The sequence below is a fragment of the Drosophila simulans genome, chromosome X (assembly GCF_016746395.2).
Source record: "Drosophila simulans strain w501 chromosome X, Prin_Dsim_3.1, whole genome shotgun sequence".
Taxonomy (NCBI): domain Eukaryota; kingdom Metazoa; phylum Arthropoda; class Insecta; order Diptera; family Drosophilidae; genus Drosophila; species Drosophila simulans.
The window spans coordinates 7,074,896-7,093,472 of NC_052525.2; the positions used below are offsets into that span (position 1 = coordinate 7,074,896).

The window sequence follows — 18,577 nt, forward strand, 5'->3', positions numbered from 1 at the left end:
CCGGAGTCTCCCAAGTCCACGGCTTTCTATGAATTCCACTTCAATGAATTGAAAAATTGCCTCGAACAAATTTGATGCGCTCTCTTTTTTGGCTGCTTTGCATTTCAGTACAAGTTACTGAGTATTTCAGATACGCGAGATGTTCCAGATACGAGATACCCAAAAAAAAAAACAACAACAAATGGGGAGAAGAAAATAAAAGTGGAAGCCTCGCCGAACATGACATTTGACATTTGATAATGTCATTTGCCGCGTAATTGTTTTTTGATTTGCTGCCACGCATTGCTTATTTTAAATTTCCCATTTTTTGCTTTGATTGCTTTTCTGACGATAGCAAGATATTAAATGATAATAAATAAACTAATGGTTTGTCGCTCTCTCGCAGTAAAATAAGAAGTTAATATAGTATTGTATTTTTATACCCGCCACCACAAGTGTTTTTATTGAGCAATATTGAGGAGTATAAAATATAATTAAAGTATGTATTAAAATGATAAGCAGATTGCCTGCAAATATCCTTCAAGGTGTCTTATAAAAAGGTTCTGTAATGAAAATAAAAATAAAAACGATAAATTGCTTGTTCATATGTACGGAAAAGATTACAATAACTTTAATATCTAACCTTCCTGTAATTTAATCATCATAATTGTCATCACCAGAACTGTTGGGATCCTCATTCAACTTATTAATGTATCGTACCTCGATAAAAATAAGATCCTTAAAATTGTTTGTCACCGTCGCCATTGTCTCATAGTCGATGGCCAGATAGCTATCTGGATGAGTTACAAGCAAATCGTGTACACCTTTAAACGTGGACATTTTCACAAACGTCAATAGAGATCTAGCCTTGACATTGTGATTCCGGCCATACACAAGAAGTCGACATCCCGCAACCTCGAGTTCATAATCGGCAATAGCTAGCCAAAATATATACAAAGTGTCTAGTTGATGCTTCTCAACGCCTATTTCCGCGGAAGGTTTAGGCGTCGCCTTTCCTTCAACTAATAATCTTGAAACCGGAGCGAACATAAGGAAACATGCTCCATGTTCAGCAAAGTATAGATATTTCGTGGGTAATTCCTCGTTAAATACAACACGGGGTACCGGGACCGTCTGTCCGGGAATTTTGGCCAATAAGGCGATTACACAAATACAGTAAATCTGATTTGTGGGATAGGAACACGGATAGAACAGTAGAATCATACGATCTGTAAGCCAAAGTTCTTCCAATCGTCGACAATGATCGGACAAAAAGTGTGCCATAAGAATCTCGGAGCACAGAATCGTTTCGCAACCAGGAATGGGGCACACAAACGACATATGTGGATATGTTCTATTTCTCGGATAACGCATTTTGTTGAACATGGAATTAATGGCAAGTGCATCAGGTTTGGGCAATACGTGACGAGTGTAAAAATCCTTAAAGCACTCCAAATTTGGGGTACGTATAACCAGGGAGGAATCAATGCTAGCCCGTTGCTCGGCATAGTACAAAGGCTCGTCGATCAGCTGTTTAACGCGACCCTCGTGTTTGATGGCCCAATTCATAAGTCGCTTACAATCGACCCGATCTTTCAATATATTTCGACCTCTCTCCTGTTGATAGAGTTCAACTACAGAAATGGCCGAGCGACATCTGAGCAAATATCTATCTTGGATAGGGTACTCAACCGATGTGGCTCTATGATGTAAAACTCGAAAATAAGAGGTCACCATTAGGTGCGCCATTTGACTTGTTAATTGTATTTCCTTCTTGCAAGCGTCATTTGCCACATCTATATACTGCATAATCTCCACATCTATCTGCTCATCTGAAACGTTTTCCAGTTCCTTGGAATTTTTCACATTAATAAGATAATGAGCGGGAAAAAACCCCTCGCTGACGAACCAATGAAAGAATAGACAATCGTCCTTTAAATGTTTCCAGTAAAAGTAATCCATATAATTAGTAATCTTGGGATTAAATTCGAAAAGATGTATGTCCTTTTTGGGTTTCATATTTGACATTAGATCCAGGATGAGTAGCGATACGCAATCTATATCGATGAATCTCCTAAAATCTACAATTTCTTCGGGTATATCCTCTGTAGTTGACTTATCGATTTTTTTTTGAAGTGGTTGTATTTCCTCGATTTTTGATAGGCTGCTAAAAATATGTGGATCGCTTGGTTCTTGACAGCTGAAAACGCTCTCCGTTTCGTCGACTAAATCGTCGCGCAAAGCGGTTGAGCTAGGGGTCCTTGACATCGTGTTTTTGGCATCGTAAAATATAGAAGCAAGTGAAGCTTGCGAACCGGGCTCGGGTGTCATGTAAGTACTACTACTGATCTTTAAACCAAAGCTAGTAGGTTTTTTGTTTAATGGCTTTGGTTTCTTTTGATATATTTTCAAGGGCTCAACTTGACGGAGAATCGGTAAGTAAATGGCTTTTAGAGGATTCTCTGGTGGTATCAAATGGTCCATATTATGCTTTTGACGACTCAGCCGAACTCTGTCTATTAAAAGATTCTTTAACCACTCACCCCTGTCTAGTGACGTGGTATCCTTTTTGGGAACTTGTTTTGGGACCTTTTTTTTTTCAACAGGCCGATGGGGTATGTTTTTTTTTGGCATGGGTTTGGGTTGTACGGGCTTGGTTTGGTTACCGATAACATTGAAAAGTCTACGTGTTATGTTACACTGTACTTCTTCGGTCAATTTTTTCCTGGGCTCGGGTCCATAAAATGATAGGTACTGATCCCTTTTAAACTTGCGTGCCGCTTTAAACCATTCTTTTTTCGTATTATATTCGCTACAGAATTTTGAGCACTTGTTTGGCCTGTTTATAGACACAGATTTCTTCTTTGGTTTCATCACGGATTTCGGATCTAAAGGTTGTAATTTTCCATATATACTGTACTTCTGTGCTTGTTGTTGCCTTCGTTTTTCCCTATTAAATTCTTTGATAAACAAGACGATATCAGATTGCCAATCCTCCAATACGTTTGGTTGTGTGGTCGTATCTTTTCGTGACTTACCTTTTTCTGTTAATAACTGCCACATGTTTAAGACACTTGATTCGCTCTTCTCGGGATCCAATGGATCTTTAAATTGCTGATAAAATTTTGCCTGTGCCGATGTACTGGGAACATCATCATCAATGGGAGTAGAGGGTCTAGTCATGGGTGTTGTTGGTCGATAAACGTTGGTGTCTTTTTTCTTACATTTTCTGTGTGTTTTGAATGATTTGGCCATCTCACTTTCAAGAAACGATGTGTCATTACGGTATTCGGAGTTCGGAATAACAGTTATCTGGGATTCGTTTACACCTAAATAAGAAAATATTAGGAAATCGGAACATTTTTTTTTGCTAAACCCACCAAAATAACCTTCTTCATCCTCTGACACTCTTTCAATCGAATCTGTAGCATCAGTGTATATATCTTGACCAGTATCGGACACGCCCTCGGCCTTATTTTCATCTCGAATGTTGTTGGGTCGAAACTTTTCTATATACTCCATTCCGAACTCACAATCTAAATCTGTTGTTGGTCGATAAACGTTGGTGTCTTTTTTCTTATATTTTCTCTGTGTTTTGAATGATTTGGCCATCTCAATTTCAAGAAACGATATGTCACGGTATTCAGAGTTCGGAATAACAGTTATCAGGGATTCGTCTACACCTAAATAAGAAAATATTAGGAAATCGGAACATTTTTTTTGCTAAACCCACCAAAATTACCTTCTTCATCCTCTGACACTCTTTCAATCGAATCCGTAGCATCAGTGTATATATCTTGACCAGTATCGGACACGCCCTCGGCCTTATTTTCATCTCGAATGTTGTTGGCTCGAAACTTTTCTATATACTCCATTCCGAACTCACAATCTAAATCGATTATGTCTGGCAATTTATTATACGAATTTATCTTACTTTTGGCCAAACGATGTTTTTCTACAGGGACGAAAAGATCTGATAAATTTAAATGTTTTTATGATGCTATATTTATCTGACTTACTAGATGGATTGTGTTGCTTTGGCTCTTTAAAACGAGATTTGACAGTAATCGTGTATTTTGCATGGCCCATATGATCTATTTGGAATTCCTGTTTAGGCCTGGATTTGGGTATAGCTCCAGTGGAGGGGTTTTTAATGTTTTCTTTGGCCATAGAATGCTCGCTCAATTTAAATATTCGCTCTGTTTGCAGTACTAGACTATCCACCAAACTGAAGAGGTCTATTAAATTGATCGATAGTTATTGATTACTTTTGTTAGGATTTTAATGTTATTATGTTTTTGCATTGTTCGTGTGCATTGTTGATATTGTGCATTGCGGATGTATTTTTGTTTATGGATTACTCACACTTTACACGATTTTCCTCGTTTTCTGAAATAAAATCGGGGTATAGAAAGGGCGTGTCGAAGCCCTGGCCCATTAGCTTGGGTTGTGTGCAGTTGCCCACTGAAATAGGCGTTGGGATCAAGCTTTGGTTTCTGCGGTATGGATACCTTCGTGATGGAAGTTTTGGAAGATCTTCTAATTTCGAAGGACTCGGTGAGTCCACCATTTCGGCGAGAATTGGATGGTTGTTAAGCTCCTTTCGCTCCTCCCCCACCGCCTCCTTGGGCAAGTGCACCAAAATAACAATGTATAATATTAGGAACTCAATTTAAAATACCCATGCAAATGAATTGTGCATTTGGACAAATCGTTTACCTGAAAACATGGCAAATTTTCATCATCGATCTCATAGATACTTTCGCCGCCAAGATTTTCCAACTGGGTTTTTCCGGGACGATTGTTGATCAGCAGCTGGTGAAGTTGCTCCTGCTCCTTGAGAAGCTTTTGTAAGTGGCTCTCTAGGAGAGTTTCCGGCGCGCCTGTATTGCGGTTTCTTTGCCGAGCTCGTCCTCTGTCAATCGGCATTTTTCCTTGCACAATACAAAAAAAATAAACTCACAACAAAAAAATCTTTCGGTGCCACGCCTGCAATAAGTTATATATTTATAAATAGCCATCGGTATTTGCTATTGGCCACGGGTCGTAGTGTATTGGTTATTGGGTATCGATTGATTCGATGGACAGGCGCAGTAGAGACCCGAAGGCGGTTCCCTATGGAAAGAGAGCTCTTGTTTCCGTCTTTTTTTCCATTGTTGTAAATTTAATCAAACACCCAACGAGCGCATATAGTGCATCAGAATGTGCGCAGCAAAGAGAAGTGGAAATAGAGAAACAGGACATACAATCGAATAGAATATGCCCTTTAACTAAGAGTGCATTCAATTAATATGTTTTAAGCTTAAAATACACTTAACCGTTGTGTTTTTCTTCGTACTTAGTCAAATGGAATTAATGTATGCGGATTATATTTTTCACGATAAAGTATACCCAGAACAACTATATAGGGTATCAAAACAATGGGGAAAAGGGGGAATCGGGAGTCAACAGTAGAAGAAGATTGCTGAAAGAGATGAGAGCGATGCGAACAAAAGAAGAAGAGCATAGCATGAAATTGGCAGTCGTTTTCCTTCCTTTCACTCCTAACCCCTCTATATGTCCCCTATGTACTCGACCACCTCGTTGACTTTCATCTGGGTTGTGGCCCCACCCTACGGCAAACCGTAAATTGCACTGCATTTTTATTTAGTTTTCGTTTTCGCTGGTCAGCCAGCCGATGTCAATTTCCATGCTGCAATCGCAGCGATGGAGTTGAATACCTACTGTGCGTAGGAGAAAATCTATGAAATGTTTATCATATATATAAACATATGTCAATCCAAGATTGGTATCTAAGAGCAAAGTAGGTGTACCATTTGCTTTGATACAAAAAAGTTATTCATAGGTATGTAGTTAACGTATTACAACTCACATGATGCCTCTCTTTCACAGTAACTAAACTTGCGATTATTATGTAGTTTTCCGATGCCACATTTTCCGGTTCCCCTTTCATCGCCGACGCTTTTAGTTTATCAATGTTTTCCGCTTCCACCATTTTCGGGGCATTTTTTTTCGAGTGCTGAACTAGACATTTATCGCCGCTCTCGTGTTCACTCAACCCATAGAGCCCCCGACTAATAACTAACGTGGCTGGCTCAGCTCGAACTGGTGCTACCTCTTACCCGTAGCGCCACCAAAAAGCCCCCTTTTTTCACCATCTAAAAAAGCGGCCAGCCCTCCCTGCGCAACATCAATTCTCCCTAGACACTATCAAGCCCCACCCGACAAAGTTAGTTTACGGCCAAAGTTTAACATAAAAAAAAAGATAAATAATAAAAAAAAAAAAAAAACGAAAAAAGCGAACTGAAAAAAAATTACCAAAAAAAAAACATATCATAAAAAATTGTGTGCAAAAAAATCGGAAGGGAGTTGAATTTTTGGTCAAAAGCTAGTCAGAAACCATGCAGGGAATCATGGTAAAAAAAAATTGGTAAGAAAAAGCGAGAGAGAGGAAAAAATTGGTTTGCAATGCATTTTTTTCGCGCGAAGCTTTTCATTTGGCGCTGGCATCCATTAGAGCAAAAATCATGCATCCATGGGCGTGGGGAATAAGGGGAGAAGCTGGTGGTGTGCTAGCTTGACGGGGGAAGGGGGTGAACTAAAAAAACTGGTGAGCTGTGTGGTTGTTGCTGCCACACATGTGGAAATTGTGCGCGTTTTGCAGTTTTTTAATTGACCAACAAATTTATTTGATTCGTTAGCAACGCTCTTCCACTGTCCTGGCTTTCACCTTTCGAACCCACGGTTTCCACCCCATGGCAAACATTGCTCCCTTATGTTTAAATTTATATCTGCATATGCATACAGTGCGTTTCATTAGGGGCTTATATTCTAGGCAGTTCGCACCTATTCTGAACAAAAAAATCCATTATTACTACAATTCGTAAACTAGGCAGTATAAAGAATACGAATCCGCAACGCACTATCTATCCTTAAAGGTAATGCCAATTCTCTAATATCTGTCCCTCTCCACGAAAATCGAGTCAAGGGTAATTGAAATTCAAAGCAAGCAAACCACCAAACCAGCCAGCACCCTAAAATCTGAAATCTAAAATCGAAAATCCCAGGCCCAACACCGATGCCGAAAACCGAAAACCCGACACCGACAACAAGGATACGCACAGAGGATAGCAAGGAGATGGTCTCTTGTTGTTTCTAAGGATTACATATTGGTAAACAGCGTTTACAACAACCAAGTAACGATAACTTATTGTGCTACAAATTGGTTTGTTTGCCCTGCCCACCGCCCCTTTTTGAAGAGTGGGGTCGGTGTTTTCGATGGGGGGAATTGTTTGATTTGATTGTTGACTTTATTGGTCAACGCAACGACGGCCTTTTGGGTATTGTTCTTTGGCCTATATTGCCGTGACCCCACACCCTGGATATCGTTGTTTAACGACATTTAATCTATGATTAAAATCAATTAAATGCTACACTTGACTTAATTTATTGTCGCCGGCGAAATCAGACAAGAAATTTGTCGGTTTCCAAGACAAGTAGCCGCTCATATATGCATGTATGTATGTTTGTGTATACGAGTATAGTATCCCAAATATCCGATGCAAAACAAAATGGAATGATACGAAATGAAATGCTCGTAAAAATCAAAATATTTCCTCTCTGTCTATCACGTTGGTCAGTTAGCCAGTCATCCAGTTGGCTATCTCTTTCTGCCAATAAAAATCTGGCAGCAAAAATCTACGAAAAAGTCGGAAACACTTTGTCGGTGGCTTGGCTTGTTTTTAGGGGCTTTGGTTTTGTTTTGCTTTGTAGTCTTTATCTTTATGGCTCGATCTGCAGTCTCGGTTTTGTGTTCTCCATTCCCCCATCCTCCCTTCCACTCGCTCGAAATTCTGGGTATTGCCTTTTCATAGAGCAGATAATTGTCCACCTTAAACGGAAACGGGGGAAGCAACGGGAACTTGTATTGCCGGAAAAAAAAGGATATTATAAAACCATATATGATAATAAATCAAAATATTATATCAATATATTAATTATAAAATAGGAATTTAAGACAACTAAATCTTCACGCATTAGTAGTCTCTTAAAAAGGTGTAAGCATTTTTATTCAGATTTTATATGTTGGTAATGCATTAACTAAACACGCCACATCGTATTTGCTAAAATGCCTGTGAGTAGAGTATTTAAGTAGAGTATTATTTACATAGGCAGTTAATCGTTTTTGGGGAGCGGCACTTAAATTTTCTGGAATTTTTCAAGCCTTGATTTGCTTGTCTTGGCGTTTAATTGATCATTGAACTCTACGGTGGCCTTGAATGTAACAAACAAAACCACAGCTTGAAAGAAAAATCTCGGGAGAGCATCGCATCAAAACACATTCGCATAGAGGGAAAACTGAATCAAGTTCGCGAAGACAAAAACCAATCGCATGCAAATGAAAAGGTTCAAAAACTGTGGAATACGACGTGGGGGGAATCAAAATCAAAAATTCCGTTTAATGATGCAATTGGAGTTTGATGAGTTGGAAAACTGATGCGACAAACATCCCATATCCATATCCATTCCATTCGCTGATGGAACGCAATCAATGCAACTGGATAGGATGAGTTCTGTGTTGGCCGCCAGGTAAATTGCAACCAATAATAATGAATAATTGAAAATCCAATCAAACACCAAATGAAAACGGAGACCAGTCGTCGTTCGCTGGCTGGCTGGATGGCTGCCCCATATCCCCATATCGCCATATCCATATCCATATCCCTAAAATGTGGTGGAGTGAGCTTGTGTCCTTTGGTGGCTGGTGGTGTTGATTTTGCCGGCTTTATCGAAGGACATTAGCAAACGGTCGTTGGGTTTTCGCCTGCAAATGCAATCAAACGCGTGGGGCAATAGCAGCAGCAGTAGCAGTAGCAACAGCAACAGCAAAAACAACAACATACCCAGTAGCAGCAGCAACGTGCACGGGAGCTACATGGAAGGATAAACCAAAGCAACCTGCATAGATGACACCCCAGGGACATGGCAAAAGTCAATGAATGGTAATAGGTGTCGACATGGCCTTCTCACACATACCCACATAGACATCCATACACCCATACAACCAAACGCCCATACGCCCACCTTTGACCAGATTGGAGGCGTGGCACGAGGAACATCCAACGTGTTGCGGCCTTTTGTCCTACTGTTGTTTTTGCTGATTGCCACTTTCGGCAATGGATCGAATGCCAGAATACTGGACTTTCGCAATGGGATTGGGAATGGGTATGGTACTTGAACTGAAGAACCCAGTAGCAAGCAGCAGAATACATTAATTGCCAGTTAAATTGAGTCTGAATGGAGATTTTAGGTGGAAGTGAAGTGATCTAATGCCAATCGAATCAAGATTCAATTTTGAGATGTGACAACTTTAGTACGTTTTAATTAAAACATGTTATTCTTTTTCCTAAGCATTATTTGGTAATAAGTATTCATTGTGTAAATATCCTTAAAAACCCGGTTTATTAAAGTAAGCTGAAGTCATTTAGGTGCTGCGCCGAAAAGTAGGCACCGCCGAAAATGAAGAGGAGTCCCTGCTTACACACACACACACACACAGACATCGGCTGTTGCAAATTACCGATTCGGAAAATTCGAGCCGCCGGCGAATCAGGGAAAAATTTGGCCACCGCACATCTCCGGCATTTCCAGGCAAGGACCAGGAAAGCTAGGACTCCATGGACTACCCGAAAAACCGAGTAGTTCACTGGTATGGCCGAAAAATGTTAATTGATTTATGTTTATATTTGTGCAACATGTTGATGCCGCACATCGCACACCGCCACATTTTGCAGTCGCCGGAAAACGCTCGCGGTTGTCATTTTGCTGCCAATTTCGCGATGTGTGGGGTTCGCCGACAGACAAGCCAAAACAAAAACAACCCAGCCACGTTAATTGAACAACATTCGACGGGCAAAACTGAAACCGAATCTGCACAAAACCCCCGAAACCCATGTCGAAACTCAATTTGAGGTGAATTTTCAGCGTTAGCGGCATATTTGCTTGTAATTATATCTATCAAAAATATATATATATGTGTGTGTATGCCATTAACTTTTGTCTTTCAGCTTAGGGTTGCGAAAATGCAGGAAATCGGGTGGAAAATATTGCGGAAAACCGATCCCGCCTGCGGCAGTTTCAATATTTGTTTGTTTATTTGTGAAAAATCAAATTATAAATGCTAACAATTGGTCGGAAGTTTGAGAAATAGGCATTTGTTTTATTATTGAGGAAAAAATTTACAAACAGCCGGAGTTATTCATAAATATAAACCATATTGAACTATTTTTGCAAGAGGTTCTATGCTGTCAAACCATTGCATCCGACACAAACGAATTATCCGCACCAATTATAAATAGTTTGCTTTTACCTTCGTTCAAATATGCAACCAAGATTTTTCCGCAGTCTGCCCAAGGGCAATGATAATACTCGTAGCGCAAGCAGACACCGAAAAAGGAAAACTCCAGGGAAGATTGGTTTCGATCGATGGCGACACATATGAAGATGAAGTCCACAAGAGCAATAGATAGATATGTATATATATGGGTATATATCCAAATGTATGTACATATATTTAAATATATGGGAATGGAGACAATAGGACACACATGCCGACAATTACTTGTCCTATGGAGAACTTAAACTCCAGGACCAAAAAAACGATACTGAGCCAAACAGAACTGAACCCAAAAACTGAGCCGAACCGAAACTTGTTTCATAAATTTCCTATTCAAAATGTAATTAAACCCTTGCGTGGCTGCTGCTGCTCTCATCTAATTACAACAAAAAGGCGACCATTTCGGGGATACGATTCGGCAGGACAGAGGGGCGGCTACGCAATATACTCGATAATTGCAAACGAAATGGCAAAAGGCTTTGGGCCTGAGCGCCCAAGACTTTGTCTATTTCCATAAATATCTTCAAAGTCATTAAATTTCACACATGTTGGCGGGACAGCACACAGAATTGTTTTAATTTTAAAATTATTGTCATTAATTGATTTTTGATACAGAATGTAGAGCGCTGTTGGTAAAAGGGGGTCCCAGTCCCGACCATAAATCTCCATGTGTGTAAATCTAAAAAAGGGGGTTGGAACTTAAGAGCACCGCAGCAAATAATCACTAGACTCGGAAAAAACGACAGAGCCCAAATAAAAAGGGGTAGCTACATAGCTGGCTTTAATGGCTCTGCCTTGATTATTGAGACCATTATTTTTGTTTAATTACGTTACGGGCGTTAATGTGCGGATAGCACCAGCTCTCATCGTTGTGTGGAGGCCGAATCCCGAATCTAGAATCCCTGAATCCTGAATCCTGAACCCCGGGAAAGCTTAAGCAGAACCACATTATTTTTTCAAGAGTAAAACCGGTATATATATTTTTAAATTGAATAACACATTTGCATATATTTGTAATAATAATCTTTAGTTCGTGTTTCGTAAACTTATGTAGTTCGGTCTCGAAAAACGTATCTGTGAAAGTCATAAGGTTAATTCCCAAGAATCATAAGCTAACCTAGAACTAGTCTAAAACAAAGTCAAGGCAATCTGTAACCATACCAGGACTTTTATGCTTGTTTTTTTTCAGATGCCTGGTTTACGTTTATATAAGTCCGTAATGGACCGCTCCGTAATCCCGGAAAGTGGGCGAACGCGTTGCCATTCCGATTCCGCTCGACGTTCGACGGACAAATTTGCGACACGTTTCCGACACGTTTGCCATGTCGATTTTTCTTGAGCCAAGCGTTTGCCGCTTGTCGCCCCTACTCATATATATTTTATAACTGTAGACGACAACGGCGATACATATCAAGTGGGCGGAATGGGTGGCTGAAGGCGGGTGTCGGGAGGCGGGGCAGGGGTGCATACCTGTGTTTTCTGATGGGTGGTGGTTGAAAGATAAACGTCGTTGCCGTTGACTCATACGCAAATTTTTACTCACATGATGGGGAAGGGATGGCATTTTTACACAGAAAGAAATTCTTCGACAAAATATTCTAGAAAATAATTAAACCACATACTTTAAACTATTAAAAATGTCTCGTGTAATTCGATTTTTTTTTGTGATCCTAGGCTATCTGTTGCATTGCGTATATTTTCTTGCAGTGCATATGTAGATGGCAGAACTGTCCCCGTCCTATTGTTGTTGTTGTTAATGGTTTGATGGGTTTAAAGTCGTGTAGCTCCGTTTTTAGTTGGGAGGGGGTTTTCTAGAGGGGGTGCGTCAAAATGTATCGCTCACAAAAAACACAAACTCACAGCCGCACACATATATAATAAATTTATCTGTACGCATATGCAAAATATGTACATCTTTACATACGAATATATAAGATATTTTGTGCTTTTTTTTTTTTTTGTTTTGTTTTCTTTTTTTGCATATGGACGCCTGGCTGGTTGGGCATTGAGATTGGATTGCGGGCGCCCGTCCGCCTGGCTGTGTATCTTATGGCTTTAATAACTTTAGTGCTGGTACGTGCCATTGATCCTTGATGTACGAGCAAGGATGTGGCCCATTTGGCCATTTCAGTATATTTCACTGGGCTACATGGCATCAAGGCGAATGTTGGGAACTCAAAGACAGATTTTTAAATCAGCGAAACCGGGGGAAGTTAATAATCATGTTAAAGAAAACTGGTATATCCATCAGGAGTGCTTTGAAGTAACTCGAAGAAAGGATTAACAAGTGATGTGTACTTTCGGACACCTCCATATTCTCCCCAACACAGGGCATATATGATTCGTTTTTAATTTTCAGCCGCGTCTCGAAATCAAGTGCTCTGTACTTCTCATAGCAGGAGCTGAATGCCAGAGGAAGAAGACCCCACCACATAGAGCCACCCATCAATTCATCCAATTGCTCTTCCTAGTTTGGCATTTTCTTTTTCATTTTTTTTTCATTTTGAGTATTCCTCTTCAGTTTTGCCTTTTATTTGCCGCTTTTTTGATGGGCCATTCGCCTGCGCGCTTTTCGGCATTATGCATAAATTTCATTTTCGCCTCTCCCCCGCGCTTATTGTTCATTTTTTGTGCATTTTGTATTTCTTTTTTGTTATTTATTTACGAGTGTGTGCGCCTCTATGTTATTAATCTTCGTGGGAGTTATTGCTGCTCTTTTTTTTTTGGTGTTGGTGGTGTATCTCTCGATTCGCGTTCATTTGTGTATGAAATTAAAATCACACCCATGAGATGTCCCAAAAAAAAAAAAGAATGCGTATTCTTCAACATTTTTCTTCGGCAATTTTCCAGCGAAAAAATGGCCGACCCGTGGGCAATGGAATTCCACTTTGGTCAAAGAAAATCTAACACAAAATAATAAGAAAAAAATAAGAAAAGAAGAAAAATTGCCAGGAACAGGGAAAAACGCCAGCAAATATAACAACTGTAAATTGAGTTGTTGCCCTTTCGCCACCGAGAGCCAAACTTTGCCCACCGACTAATTCATTCATGAAAACCGTTGCCCCAGCCCCGCCCCCTTTTTGAAGACATCCCCCCTGCTCAAGACCCTTCCTTCCATCCAAAAATAAAAAAAATATATAGAAAAAAAACGATTGCATTTGCTGCTTAGCATACAATTGCCACATTAACTTGCCAGCCCAAAGATAAATCGCATGGCCAGACTGCAAATTGTTGCTGCGCCAGCAAACTACCAAAATGCACCATAAAAAATATTTAATTATGCCTACCGCATATTGCTTGTAATATTATATGTAGTTTCTTGTTTTTTTTTGGTATAAAAAAGTTTATTAACTGATTTAGTAAACATTTGATCATGGGTCAAATATAAGTTATTTGGGAAGTGAAAGAGTTTCCAAATGTTCTCAGTGTACCGAACTGGCAACACAGCATACTTGCAAGTCCACAAAGAGAGCTATTTCGCACTAAAATCGCCTCGGGGCAAGCAGCAAAAATCGAGACAAGTTTGGAGGAAATGCTTTTTTCGCAAAGTGCATTTGAGGCCTCAGGCCCAAATACAATGGTTATGGGAAAAAAAGTTAACAACGTTCGAAAATCAAATACACTACTTATTCGAAATGTTCTAGTTGGTATTTTAGTGAAGTTCTAATCAGAATAGACGCACCCCAATTAATTGGGAATATTTTCCAATTTAATCATATCCCAAGCAGATCAATTCAATTAAAGCAGTTTAGCCAATTAGATGATGAATATCAAAGCAGTTCATAAAGTATTATCTTTAAAGCAGTTGATTGTGACAGTTTATTCTTATAGGAAATTATTAATTTACCAATCAGCATACGCGTCGCATTTATAAGTGTAAGAAATAATAAAAAATAAAATATTATCAGGTGAAATTTCAAAATCTTCCAACTGTTATAGATGTTGGTTGCTATCCAATTCACTCAATTTCTTAGAGTATTTTGCCAAACACCAATAGCGACAGCAACAATCTAAGGCAGTTGCAAAGAAATAAGACGAAGACGAAGAAGGAGCAATTTTTAATGTGTTTGCGCTTTAGCCAAAAGTTGGCGTTGGGCCCATTTTTCTTTGGCTTGTTAGACGTTAGCAACCGAAACGGCGTAGAGATTCCAAAACACTTTGCCACAAAGGTTCCCCAGAGGAGCTTGTAGTTGGTTGCTGTTGCTGCGTCGCAAGTTGCTAGTTGCTAGTTACAGGTTGCAAGTGCAAGAGCAACATTGCGATTTTGCTGTTGTTGTTGTTTATGATACACCAGTTGTTGCAGTTGTTTGAAGAAGTTGTAAGAAATATGTAGGCTTGCCTTGGCGATGAGCTGCACAAGGGAGTCGAAGGGCGGAAAATTAGACAAATGATCGCCAGCACAGTGAAACGAAGCCAGGTTGAACAGTATATCTATTAATTTGAATTTTTAGAGGTGACTCAAAACCGCACAACTAGAGGGTATTATGTGCTTGTATGAAAACCAATTTAAAAGCTTTAACTCCTGGTTTGCTGCCATCAAAAACCAACTATAGCCCTACATTTAAGAGCTCCTTCTAATTATAGTATGAAAAAATATTTGCATTTTTTTGAGTGCACCCGTTGGAATATTTTTGTGCCCTGAGCTCATGCAAATGCAATGGCTAACGAAACCCAAACGAAATCTGGTGATGGATTACGAGCTGCCTTTGGGGCAACGGGAAATGCTCGTCCTCTGGAAACACTTCTTTGCATGATGGAAATGCAGCAAATTCTGCGGAGGCTGGAATGGGAGACAATTCATTTATTAAACTGCACTTAACATCAACACCACATCATCATTAATATTAACCGGCCAGCGGGATGGGGAAAGTCAAGGTGTTAACAATGTTATGCCGTGTCTGAAATCCCAACTGACCATCAATTTGTGGCAGCTATAGCGATTTGTGCTTGGAATCAGTGAGAGAATGACCAAGGAAATGAAACAAGTAAAGTTATATTTATGCATTTAATGATTCTTAAAACAATGTTGTAATATATTATTAAAAAGATTATATTAATGAAAAATTAATTCTAGAATTTAAATGATAGTTTTGCACACAGGCATTTTCTATCAAATCCAAGGTCAGATCAAATCAATAGGCTGCTACAAAAAAATCCAGTTGCCAAGGCCCCCTCTCCAACAGGCCCCCTTAACCCCTTGACACCCCAAACAAATCGGCGGAGAGAGAAAAGAAATGTCAAGAACTCATGTTCAAATGTCAAACTGAACCGACAAACCGTTAATTAGCAAATCAAAGATATGCCACGCCACAGACACATATCCAGAACGGGGGGCACAAAGGGGTTAAACGTATGGTTAGAAGTGCGCAGGGGGGAGAGCGGTGCTGGCTTAAGCAGGAGGAGACGGGGAGCTAAAGAGGGGCACCGTCTCCACGGCAGAGAGCCACTGACAGCTCACAAAATCCGACAGTTGCGCACATTCGAAAAAAGATCAATGAGAATTGTGAAAGAAGCTGAAGAAATCCAGCAGACGGCGAGCAATTAAAAGGCGAGGGGTGTAGGGGAAAGCTCAGGTGAGTTGCAGTGCACTGCAAACAAATGTAGTCAAATTTAACAGTTTCATTTATTAAATGTATAGCTTGGTTCAATATTTCGTGATACGTATTACCAAATTAAAATCAAAATTTATTTAAATTTTTAGTTTTAATTTCTTCAAGTGTGTCTGAGCGGAGCGGTGAGGGAGGCAACCGAAACGTTTAAATCGCCCAAAGGCCGTCGAGCTGTCAGGGATTCGCAGATCGCCACGGTTCGGTTTTCCGTTCGGTTCAGATCTGTTCGGTTAGGTTTTGGTTTGGTTTTACTTGGGTTTGGGTTCGGGATTGGGACTGGGACTGGGTCTGGGATGGAGACTGGGATTGGGCCTGCTTGGGCTTACAGCGCTGCTCAATCCAGCCGTTGTCAATCATAAGCCAGGTCCAGTCTCTCTTCCACCAAGGAATCCACATGCACACATCCCCATACCGAAGGGGAAAAGCGATCTAAGATCTTCTAACAGTCGCGAGTAGAGCGAGTTGTAGAGTCGCATCTGTCGGATTTGCATTACCGCGTCCGACTTGCCTTGAAATTATGTGAAATTGATCAATTTCAACGTTGCCCGTTCGCCGTGGCCACTTTCCGCGAGCTCTGGGTGCAGAACATTTAATGTAAAATGTCAATCAAAAATCGCACAGAATGGAAAAGCAACTTTGAAAATTTAATTAGAAATGTGTACACGTCTCGAGCATTGCAAACCGCATGGGAAAATGGGAAATCTTCTCAATTGAAGCGATGAGAACCGAACTGCAAGAACTCCAAGAATCCAAGGAAAGTGTCAGGAGTTGTACTAATTGTTGCAAGCGCTCCCCGTGAAAAATTGCTGAAACTGATTCGAAACGATCTTATAAGATTTAAAGAGCGACGAACAGACGGAACAGATAGTTACATAAAAGATTAGGATCAGATATAAGTTGAAATCGGTGGCCGTGAATAACTAGCATCTAATACTAATTTTCAAAAGAACATAAATTCCTTCAAGTTCAGTAATAATCCTGTGTAGTTTCCTGAAATTCATACTCCCTCCCTGTTTGGTCACGACTTTCCATTGAGCTCAACTAACATGGATTTATAAAGACATAACTCTCAGTTTAATGTCTATAAATTCATTGCCGCATATGAAATTTTCGTTGGAAATTGTAAAAGAGGCGTCTTAAATTATAATAATCATAGTTGTAAAAATAATCGTAAAGGGAATGGTGAGAAAAGCGTAGTTTTTGGCTGTGGTAATCAAAGTATGGACCTGGTTTTTATAGCACTAACCAGCTGTTCGGTTGACTTCAAAAAGGGTTTAGTTTCGTACGTATTAATTTGTCAACCGCAGAAAAAAATAGTAAAACAAAACCAAGCCAAAAGTGGAGTTATCAATGGGCGGTGGCTCCATGCTAATTTAGTTATGAACATTATTTTTTTTATATATCATATTTCTCGTTTGTTTCGAGATGGTTCGGTTTAATGCTTCATTTCTTTGAATTTCATAATTACACGGCTTTGACCGCTCAACGACGGTTGGTAACTGTTTTTGTCATTGTCAGCCGTAGCTTTTCTTGAATGAACTTCGGCTTTGGGCCAACTGGTTTTGTTGCCCGTTTGTTTTTTTTTTTTTACGTCTTCTTGCCTTAATTAATTATTGTTGTATAATTAGTAGTTGGTCGGGGGCATAATAATTCAACAGAAGTCCGACTGGCCGGCCAACTAAGCGATTCATTCATGGCTCTTTGCATTTTCACACATTTCCGGTACAGTTGGTCACAAAAGCGGATAAACTGAGCGGACCATTTGGAAAGACCGCCCCGAGTTGGCAAAAGGGCGTTGTGGGCAATGTCAATCAATTGGTTCGCCGACTTGGTTGGCTGATTTCTTGGCCAGATCCCCCCCAGTTTCCAGCTTCTTCAGCTGCAGAGTAGTCTCGAGTCTCGAATCTCAAGTCTCGAGCCAAGCAAAAATGGCAGCTGACTGACAGACAGATCGAAAACGCTGGTTCAGTTCGGTTCAGTTTGGTTGGACCCTGGGCGCTTATAGCTTTTTTGTTTTCAGCTCTTTTGGCCTGGCCAACAGCAGCCACGGCAGCAACAACTACCAACTACCGACTGAAATTGTGCCGAGGACTGGTCTCTGAATTGGCCGATTTCAACGGCGGCAACGTGACACGAAACAGCGGCAAAGAAATCATAAAATGTATAAAACTACAATAGTGCCATTTAGTTAATAATAGGATGTTGCAATGTTTTTGCAAAAATATTTATTGGGAAAGCATTTCTGATTCATACCCATCATATTTTGAATGGCCCCTATAGAACGAAAAGCTTTCTCATAAAAGTGCCATCACTGAAAATCGGATCTGCAACTGGAACTGGAAATTGGGTTCAGGCTGAGGAGGTGGGGCTGCCACGATTCGCAGCCAGCCAAATCGATTGAACTGCCTTCATTAAAAGAAAAACAGAGCGAAAAATAAGAGCAAAAATAAAGGTAGACCCGGCCAACCTCTGGCTATCCCTTTCTGTCTTAATAACTCCTTTCCTGCCGCCGATTTTGCAGCAAAAGTAGGAGCAGCAACAGCAGCCGTGATCTCCATCTCCGATTTTTCGCCTTTATTTTTTTTCGATCGCC

At 40.1% G+C, this 18,577-nt stretch overlaps 1 protein-coding gene across 4 annotated transcripts in view; it reads right to left on the reverse strand.

The window, feature by feature from the left end:
* Positions 1-390: 390 nt before the first annotated feature.
* Positions 391-18,577, reverse strand: part of LOC6725369 — a 38,702-nt gene continuing 20,515 nt past the window's right edge. The window contains exons 2-9 of one of the 4 annotated variants that reach the window (XM_044923566.1): positions 4,699-4,968; positions 4,345-4,603; positions 3,999-4,217; positions 3,822-3,934; positions 3,360-3,468; positions 3,018-3,308; positions 623-2,939; positions 391-542 (exon numbers count right to left, since the gene is read on the reverse strand). In XM_044923566.1, the coding sequence (XP_044779501.1) occupies positions 634-2,939; positions 3,018-3,308; positions 3,360-3,468; positions 3,822-3,934; positions 3,999-4,217; positions 4,345-4,603; positions 4,699-4,908 (3,507 nt within the window). In that variant the 5' untranslated portion in view covers positions 4,909-4,968 and the 3' untranslated portion in view covers positions 391-542; positions 623-633. Of the gene's footprint in view, positions 543-622; positions 2,940-3,017; positions 3,309-3,359; positions 3,663-3,721; positions 3,935-3,998; positions 4,218-4,344; positions 4,604-4,698; positions 4,969-18,577 lie in introns of those variants that run through there. The other 3 variants (XM_016172878.3, XM_016172880.3, XM_016172879.3) reach the window with 3 other exon arrangements.